Source organism: Gavialis gangeticus, unplaced genomic scaffold, assembly GCF_001723915.1.
Source record: "Gavialis gangeticus isolate Ggan-Ray unplaced genomic scaffold, GavGan_comp1, whole genome shotgun sequence".
NCBI lineage: Eukaryota > Metazoa > Chordata > Crocodylia > Gavialidae > Gavialis > Gavialis gangeticus.
This window is the reverse complement of record NW_017728994.1, coordinates 41,075,629-41,085,868: the sequence shown is the minus strand read 5'-3', so window position 1 is coordinate 41,085,868 and position 10,240 is coordinate 41,075,629. Positions and strand designations below refer to the sequence as shown.

General features: G+C 40.4%; 1 protein-coding gene across 7 annotated transcripts in view; it reads right to left on the bottom strand.

Annotated features, from left to right (window-relative positions):
- Positions 1 to 10,240, bottom strand: part of CPEB3 (cytoplasmic polyadenylation element binding protein 3) — a 202,680-nt gene that overhangs the window by 182,648 nt on the left and 9,792 nt on the right. For 5 of the 7 annotated variants that reach the window (XM_019502640.1, XM_019502643.1, XM_019502647.1 and 2 more), the window contains exons 1-2: positions 1,454 to 1,586; positions 308 to 1,221 (exon numbers count right to left, since the gene is read on the bottom strand). In XM_019502640.1, the coding sequence (XP_019358185.1) occupies positions 308 to 1,210 (903 nt within the window). In that variant the 5' untranslated portion in view covers positions 1,211 to 1,221; positions 1,454 to 1,586. Of the gene's footprint in view, positions 1 to 307; positions 1,222 to 1,453; positions 1,587 to 10,240 lie in introns of those variants that run through there. The other 2 variants (XM_019502641.1, XM_019502642.1) reach the window with 1 other exon arrangement.

Sequence of the window (10,240 nt, the reverse complement as noted above, 5' to 3'; positions counted from 1 at the left end):
GGGAGCAGGGAGGGGTTGGTTTATTTCTTAAGAGCAATTACTTTTCTAAGGTTAAAAACCCTAGAGGAATTTAAAAGAGATCTAGTTTTCTTTTGCTTTAAACAGGACTGCCTTACTCAAGGATGCAAGAACTGTATTATGTACAGTTCCTAGGAGGTATATAGGAGGAGGGGTGCACTCAATGCAGGCAGAAGCTATGGAAAAGGTGGAAGTGATATGTTGCCTTTTAGATAGGATGTTGGTGCAGATTACACCACACAGCCTTGACATACCCATCATCAGTGCGGAAGGTGCATTAAAACATTACCTGAAAAGGCAACAGATTGTTGCCATTATCCGTCCTGAAAGCGCTGTCTTCCATCCAGGATTTTGGAGTTAAGGGTGCAGCCCGTGGGAATTTTGGAGGGGCAATAACATTGCTGGAAAAGGGTTTTTTGAGAGGTGAAATGGGATTGAGAGGAGAGGGCACTCCGACCCCCACTCCTACGCCAACTCCCACTCCAACTGCCCTTCGAGGGTCCCTGCCAGCTTGCAACCCACCCCAAGGGTTGGAAGGTGTACTCCATGCTGCGTTTTGGTGGTTATTCCAGCTGGAGGAGGAAGAGGAAGAGGCAGAGGAGGAAGACGGCTTGCTGGTCATGATGGGCTGATGGCTGTAAGCAGCATTTCTTTGAGCAAAAGGTGCCTGGTTGGGGCTCACAGGGGACCTCCTTTGCTGCTGCTGCTGTTGCTGTTGCTGAGCTTGCTGCTGTTGATGTTGGTGGTGCTGAGTCTGAGCTAGGCCAATCTGGGGAGAGAAAGTGCCACCAAACACAGGGTTGACATGATGCGGGAAATTCTGGAAAAGCATTGTTCCACTGACTGGAGTAATCCCTTGGAAAAAGCTATCATCCACTGCGTTTGTGGTCCCTGTCGACCAGGTGCTGCCAAAGGAGGGAGACAAGGAGGTGCCGGCTGCAGGTTCTTGCTGAGGCTGATGAAAGCTCAAGCCAGGCAAGATGGGGGACTCCATCTGCATCTTCTCCTTGCTGTTCTGAGCAGGAGCTGCTGTGCCGATACTAGTCACTGAGCTGCTGTCTTCTGGTTTGGGTGTCTCCGATGAGATGGGTGTAGAAGGGGCTTCTGCCGAATTTGGATCTTGCTGCTGCTGCTGCTGCCGCTGCTGCTGGAGCTGGGCTTTGCTTTTGTCCATCAGTAAATCATCCTGCATGGTTTGCGCAGCTGAAACAGTGGGGAGGGGGAAACAACACAAAGACAGGTTAACATTTTAATTCATGCTATTAACCGGGTGCTTTTGTATTTCGCTAACCTTCCATTCTATGCTAGTGCAATGCCTTTTCGAGTTGCAAAGCCAAGCCGTAATCTCCCCCTCCCCCCTCAGTCAGGCATATGCAACGTTTGATCCGTGTGACCGTACTAGATGGTCTTTAAAATATATTTGAAGATGCTTCACCCTTTTTGATGCCTTGGTTCCCTTCAGTCTAAATGAGAGATGGACTTATAGGGCAGAGATATACAGCAATTTCGCCACGTCTCTTTCTCTTACACCGGAACTCAGAGCTCTCACCCTGCAATGAGAAACTGATTCTTGTTCCTGTTTTTCCAAGCACCCTCCTCCTCCTCCTCCTCCTCCTCCCCGGTTATTTGCATACGTCAATAAATACTGCTGCGTCCTTCGGCAAGGTTAAAAAGACACCAGCCTTTACTCTCCTCCACCCCCCTCTCCTATTAGGAGACTTTTAAAGGAACAGGATGCTCATTTGCCTTAATTAACAAACAGGCTTTCAATTATTTCGTGCAATAGCACAGAAGCCTGCTCAAAACCTCGAGCCGCCTACGATAGAGGCTCGTCAGCCACCCCAGCGTTTCCTGGCCGCTCCCGGCCGCGGACAGTGACACCGCGGCTAGATACGGCCAGGAGTCCTAGCAAGGGGTAAAGCGCGGAGGCGCAGTTCTAGCTGCCCCTAAAGACCAGAAGGCTTTTCTGTGCAAGACAACATTTTACATCCTTGCTGGAGTGTCTCTGCTCACAACGTGCCTCTGGATGCGAGATCATTTCCAGGATACTGTCTTTAGAAAGATTTAGGTCAAAATAAAGACCGGGACTGATCAAACCCTTTTCATATATGTGCACACACCTTAAAAAGCCACCTTTTCTCTGCATGAGGATTGCTTAAAAACTGGGATTTAGATGCGAATCGCTAAAAATAAACTACTTCAAAGCTCATTCATTACATTTATGTAGTGTGAGCAAATCCTATATCTGTTTAAAAAGGTACGTCATGTATGAAGCCAAGAAAGAGAATATTACAGTTATTTGAAAACTCACTAGCACGCTGCCAGCTGTACAGAGGTCGGGGCAAGGAATGCAAGGAACGAGCGCAAACACTTGCAGATTTAGACACAGGTCAACATACTTATTGTAAACGTGAATAAGATAGATTTTAAAATAAGAAGTCTGTTTATTTTTAAACTCATTTTAAACTAGTCGTGTCAATAGAGGTAAGCATCTTCAAGCCCTTAATCACACTTTTTATTGTCCTAACCATATGGCGTTTGGATTCCTAAAATCGCTCGTCTTTTAGACTACTAATTGCGGCAAAATAAACTCTGTGTCAAATTAACAAACAGCTGCTTAGGAAGGGTATCAAAAACTGTGAAGGCACAACAGCCTCCTTCCTTACGTTCCTATTTGTAAAATGTCTAATGCCATTCGCTCAAGATATCCAAAAAGGATTTAAACAACATGGTAACGTCGCACGCAGACACACTTTAGAAAAAATGTGATATCCGATTCCTACCACCAATTAAATTAGGATTTATTTCCTGCTCGCTCTCTCCAACAAGCAAGCTTCACAATAATGGCTTATGAAGAGCCCCTGTAGTGAGCCAGCATTAAGCCAAGTTCCTAGGCAGGGAGCAAAGTATCGCATCTGTAACACGCAGCCCTGCTGTTCGGGGGCAGGAAGCCGGCGAGGCAGCTCCGAGCAGTACTGCAGTAAGCCATAATATTCCAGAGTCTGTGGAGCTTTCCATCCAAATCCCCACAATTGGCTGGGCTACACACAACTGCTGACGGTTCCAGGTGAGAGAGAGAAAAGGCACTTATAATCTTTACCCTGGTTTTGATGCCTCAGTTCAGGGGGAAAACAACACAAAAATAGAAGAAAAACATATCGGCGAAAGGTAAAAAATTATGCCGTCAATAAAGTATACTGGAAAGACTAAGTCCGAGTCATCTCTAGTGGTTCCCTCCGCAGTTGTTTCAAATACACATCCTGGCTATTTGTTTCTGAACTTTGTCCCGAGGACAGTCATCTACAATCGTTTTCACAACGCTCCGTAAAGGTAACATTTCAGCACAAATTTAACCCTCTAGTCAAGGTCAAGACCTACCTTTAATGAATGAAGCCAGTCTGAATGGAAAAACACTGGATAATAAATGACTGTGAAAACCAGGCCAGCCAATGTCTAATATGTTGGGTTAATATGCGGTGCCTCTTGATTATTTGCTGGTGTTAAGTATTTGTGCAATGTTACAGTCCAGTACAAGAAATCTATATCCCCATAACAATCCCAGCTCCGTCTGCATGCAGTAACCCACGCAGTCCACGCGGAGATTCCTAGGACGGCTACCTTTTACTGGTCTGTATTTCAAGATCGATAAAATGACAGTGTATTTATCTCTTCTTTCGGATTTGGTGCATGAGAAAGACGACCGCTCTGGCAAGAGCACTTTGACAACTGGAAGCTCAGGACGCATGCTCGCCCGCGGAATTGTGGGAATTGAAGTTTTACTCGCACACGACTCTTGCCGGATGCACATTTGAAGAACTGTTCTGAAAGGAGAGCTCAAAAACATTTATGCTCCAGGGGGAAGTGGTTGTGGTCCAAATCGTTATATTGTTTTAAATAACTGGTTTGACAGGCTGAACTAGAAGTTGGGATTAAAAATCCCCACGCTGTATGATAGATACTTAAAGTCTGGATCAAATGTAGCCGCCAAACATAATTAGAATGCTAGTTAACTAGCCACTTAATTAAGGTCTTGCAAAACATTAATGATCACCCATCTTCAAACTATGAACTAAAGAGAAAGCTTTAATACTTACATGCAAGTTTTCCTAGCCAATTACATTTTTAATAGTAAAATCTATTCTTAAAATCACCAAAAATGAGGCTTAAAAAATAATTGAAAATCAACATCCAACTAGTGTGGTGAGTGGTGCTGCTAAAATACCTTGGATCAAATAACATCTTCAACATATTAACTCAGTATTACAGACTGCATATCCCACAAATGTAAGCTGCAAAAATAAAGCAATAAGCAGTGAAATCATTTAACAATCTGCTCTCCAGTCAGCAGTTCCTCTTTTCCATTTCAATGACCATTTCACCACATCTCTCCACCCTCCTTCTGTGCAATCAATCTGTGGCCTCAGATTATTTTTATTGATTAGGTATTCATGTGTTTTGATGATTGATGTGGCTTTAATAAATTAAATTATATGCTGTTCTACAGATGGTATTGGTATGCGAGATTAGATGCAACAAATCGGAAATGGTGGCTGCAGTGCTCAAGAAAAGTTATACAAATGTGCAATCCATATTAATGGTGGTTCTAGATTTGGTAGTAATGCTCATGCAGATGTCACACAATTTAAGCGTACATTGTATTCACATTAGTGCATTATGTTTAGAGAATGGAAGTGTGTACTATGAGTGAAATGAAAGAGATTAACCTGAGAGGGGAAATTTAAGTAGGACTTTCAATGATTTAACTGTTTATTTCCATGCTTTCCACATTTTTGGCTAATCTGAAATACAACCTTAACTCAAAGCTGTAAAGATGAAACCCTCAGCACTCATTCTAGTCTGTTGTGCCACTCAGTTGCACACATGGACCAAGATAGGTATCTTAATAGATCATCTGAGGAGTCTTGAACTTGACTATCATGGAACTGGTTATTTTGACTCCATGCCATTCCTTTATGTCCCCCCAGACAGCACAAGAGTGTTGTTAGAGCATGCATGCAGTTCCCTAGGTAACTTTCCTAACATCTGGAAGCAGAGGGGGAAGCAGTACCCCAACTTCTGGAAGCAAGGGGGGGGGGCTGTTCCAAGACAACACAAAAGGAGACTGCATTGTACTTAAATTTGCACTGGAAGCCAAAATGGCTCCATCTCATACCACCTTGGGGAAGGAGAGAACAGTGTCCTGATTTATCTCATTTTATAGGACTAAATTTTTGTGAGATACTATCCCAATTATTTTAGAAGCTATGCCTAAATGCTCCAGGTTAAGGTGGATAGCCACCAATATTTACTGGTATCATCCCTTGTATGTCCTCCTGACCAGCTGAAAAACTTCTGAAATATATTATTCCCCATTCCTCACCAGCCTTGCTTTTCTGCAAGATGCCATCTTTTTCTCATAACCTCTTAATGGCCTCATTTCCCTTCTACCATCACCCCAAGACATGGCCCCCAACATATCCTCAAAACAATACTAGTTAAGATCTATGCATTTGACTAATTTTGGGCCCTATTCAGAGAGGCCCTGCAGCTTCCAGCTTATGCAACATCTCAAGTTTAAATACCCTTCCTAGTAATCACGGAACATGATATTATATGTTTATAAGTATACATTTTCAGAATCCTATGTCACAATCCAAATATGTGATGAGAGTTTCCAAAAAAAGTAGCATCAAGTGACTGACTGGGTGCCCAGTAGTCAGAGTTTATTCTGGCCTATTGATCCTCGTTGCAATTTGCACTCTGTTTGCAAGGGGTCACAGCCCAAACTGTCAACTCTTAATAAGGAGAGATTTACTCTTTAGGTCAGCTAAGAAGGTAATGAGAATTCATGTAAAGGAACATAGCTAAACAGAAAAAGGAAGTGCTTCATGATGAAGACAACAGATTCAGTGCAATTGAAAAGATAATGGCCAGCAGGGAAAAAAAAATAAAGACAACTTTCTCCTACCGATACTCTTTGGCATTTGGGAATGAAAAGGATAATATGAAGTGCCACATTAATAACATACAAGAAGTTAATTTAATTTGGTATTTTCATTGACCCATATTACAAAAAAACAACAACAGATGGACTGAACTTTGTAGTATTGTATTGTTAAAATTAGTTTAATAGCCTGCTCTCCACATGTCCTTCCATAGTATCTGATGAAGTGAGCTTTTGCTTGAGACCTTATGCAATCAATTCAGTTAGCCTATAAGGCGCATCTCTACCCTGCATTCTGCCCAACTTTATATCTCATAATTTTACCTTGTGTAGTTTATTCCGGTGTCCTTGCAATTTAATCATAGCTAGTGTAGCTGCAACTGCTATCTTTATTCATATACAAATTATTATGATTTATCTTGAAGGTAATTTGAAAGGTAAGAAAGACTACACTAAAAATACCCAAGTTTAATTAATAAAGAAGTTATTTGTCTTTAATTCTGGGACAAGGTAAAGAATGACCTCATAATTTGTTATTTATATATTGTTATCACAGCATTACTTCTCCTTTGCCCAAACTGAACTGTAATTGCTTTCACATTGTTCAATTACTCAACTTTGCTTAGATCTCTGAAATTTCTCAGTCCTTCCTAGTCTTGTCTAAACAAAATTATTATTATTATGTCACAGTTATTCAGCCCCTTTTCTGGGCCTGCATTACTTCTACTGATCCTTAGGTAGTTTCTTTCTTGCTTATAAGCTATTTTACCAGAATGCCTTTAAATTTAAGTAATGTATTACTAATTGATTTAATTTGTTACTATAGTCTCCTAACATGTATATTATTAACTTTAAAAAAAGATCATAAGGCCATAGTTAAAGCTCAGTTAGTGTTGCCAACTATCACAATATTGATGCAACTCTCACAAAATGTTTAAGGAGTCTCATTTAATATTTATTTTTGCCTCACCTGAAGTTTTGCTGTTACCTAAAATGGCTGCCATCTCACATTACTATCAATGGGAACGAAGCCACAGACTAACCTCAATAAGATGGCAGTCATCTCCTTTTTACTTGTGCTGGCAAAAAATGATGCTGCTCCTCACAAAGATGGTCAGGCATCTGTTTTCAACAAAGCTGACATCTAGCTGTTGTCAGGTGAGGACCAGGCAGGGACAAACAGTAAAAGGTGCAGGGATAGGGTATATGGAAACAGCAGCAGGGAAGATGAATGTGTTAGGGAACCAAGTAGGAAACAATAAACTGTCAAAGTAATGCGAGGGAAGCAAGACAAGCTGAGCAAATGTATAGTGAAACACAGTTTAGTCAGAAGAAAAAAAATAATGGGCAGAAAACTGAGGGAAAATTAAACTCGAGACAGATAAGAGACAGGACACTATAAAGGAGCACAAAGGAAGCATCTAAGTATAGTAATTGCTGTTAAGCAGATGGGGGAGGGGAATTTGATTTCTTTCTTAGTAGTGACTCTTATGATTTTATCTTTTTAGGAATGCCTTTACAGTTGAAATTTAACCCAAAAGTGATCTGACAAATTGAGGATGTGTGACTTGCCTTAATTGTGTGCATTTAGGAAGAGGCAACTGACCAACCAAACAGAATTAAATCTAAAAAGGGTTTTTTAAAGTTATATTTATCAAATTTTAGAAGCTGTGTTATGATTTTATGCTTCACAGGTCTTTATAGCACAGCTTTGCAAACCAAGTGTTGTACATTTCACATGACCCTCAAGTTTTTGGTAACCTTGTCATGCCTGTCCAGATCTCAGAGACAGAGCAAGGTGTTACCCTTCCTTATGGAATATTTGTTCAAGTAATCATGGGTTCTGGTTTCAGCACTCCTAACTGGGTGTTTACAACCTTCATTACCAAGTATGACCTTGTTGGTCTACCATAAGAGGTAAGAAACTAGTATGTCCCACATTTTTCAAATAAGGTAACTGAGAAATAGTATAATTTCTTAAAGCTGGGCTAAGAATACAACTCAAATCTCTAGTGGGACAGGTTAAAACTTCAGCCTTACTGTGTTTGGGAATAAATGTATTCATCTGGTTTGCTAACCCGCTTGTAAATCAGCACTGGCCACTGGACAACATGTTGCTCCAATATCATATTATAAATTAGGAACTCTGATACCAGATATTCTTCTACTGTTTTACAAACAATTGTGCAATTCATTGGCAAAATGTGCATAATGTCTTCTTCTATGAACTTGTGTATATTTCTAGATTAGGGGGGAAATAGTAATGTTTTAAAGAGACTTTGTACCTCCTGTAGCCATGGCAAGCTACATTTTAGAAGATACGTTATCTGGTCAAAGATCAGCCCCACTGGGGACCCTTCTCTATACTTTTACAGACTCCTACAGAAAAGAAGGCAGGGGCATACACAAATAGAGCTTTATCCACTGATTTAATCCATCCATCATGTTCACAAATAAAAGCAATCATCCTGTGGAAATACCATTATAAGTACATACAGTGCATCATAGAAGTTATTTGAACACTTTAAGGCAGATATTGGCAAGCTATAGCTTGTGGGTCTGATCTAGCTTGTGGAGCAGGGGCCTCCCTCCTACTGCCTTGCTCACAGCAGGTCACTTCACTTTTGCGACACCCCAACATGGGTGGCAGCAAGCAGTAGTGTAGCTGGACAGTTCCTAGTACTGGCCTGCCCTGGACATGAACTGGGTCATTCTGGCCTGGTGCTGGAAATGTTGCCAGCCCCTGCTTTAAGGTATTAACTTTCTGAGTATTAACTGTGCATATTTAAACACTGGCCTGTAGTGACACTATACAAAATCATCTAGCCATGTTCAAAGTATTTTAGCCTTTGTGCTCCCAGATTAGAGTTGCCTAGTTTTTAAAAGTTCCTTTTTCTCTTCTCCTTTTTGCAGGGTTACTGTAACATGGGAGCACAAAAATGTTTATCCTTGAGATAAGATTGAAAATACATTTCAACATATTTCTCCTTTATTTTTCTGAGAACTTATATATAGATTTTTAAATCAAGCACATAAGGACCCTGGAATAATTATAATTGTTGAAATTACATTAATTGATATTTTAAAGCTGTGTTAATTGGTTCTATTTCTGTATTTTCTCGCTTATATTTTATCTAATAGTTTCCCCTAATTTAACAAGTTTAGGTGCTTGATTACAAACTATACTGAAAGCAAAGTGAAAGTAGTATGGGGAAAGATTTTGTCCAAAGATGGACAAGCATTGCCTGGGTAAGTGGTCGAAACTTAACCTATTAAACCTAGTTTTCAAGAAGGCAATTCTTCTTGATATAAAAAAACAAAACCCTGTAATTTCTGGGACAGGATGCCACAAAGCATGAGACTCCAGTCAGTACTACCTGCAGGCCACCATTTTGGTAACAGGAATAACTCTTAATCCATCTTCAATTAGATGCGATTGATGTGAATTACAAGTTATTCCCATTTAACTGATGATTTAGTGATCCCCAGTTGTGTACGCATGCATACAATCTATGTTCTGGGAACAATGAATTTATATTTATATTTGAATTTTAAAAGTTTGAGTTTTAAAGTGGACTAAGCTACCTTAACCTTATTTATGCTAAGAGGCAAATCCTTTTCCAACTACTAGGTGGTTAAGTGACACAGGCCTGTAAAGATGTTTATATCATGGTGACATGTCTGAACTAGGATACTACAGGACACCCTGGATTATCTGAAGCCTCTAATCTCTTAACCACCATTTTTATTTGATATTACTACATGTGTCTTTGTCCAAGAAGCAACTGAACAGGAAAGCACAGGAGAAAGGTATTAAACAGAAGAAGAAAAACTAAAAATTATTCAACTGTTCAAGGGCAGTACCTCACATAGCCTCCTAAGTGAATGGTACCAGATAGGAAAAGCAATTTTAACAGATATAAAGGCAAATAAAGAGCAACTACTACATTTATCACAGACTTTGTGTTTCTAAATTGATTTTTGGGGAGTGCTTTCCAAGAGGGTTGGATAACCAAGGTTCTATCATACTGAGCACGACCTGCTTATATGCTCGCATGCACCTTCCAAACCCAGATAAGCACTGGTGAAGCTGCTGTCAAGCATACTACAGAGCAGAGGCAAAGAGATCTCATGCATTTGAGTAAGAGCAGGTGGGTAGTGTCCCCTCATTGGTGTCCCAGCCAGGATAAACTTACAGTGTTGACACAACTCAAGTGCCTAATTGCTAGCTTATACTCTGACAAAGTACTTTTTTTTTTTTTTTTTTTTTTTTTTTTT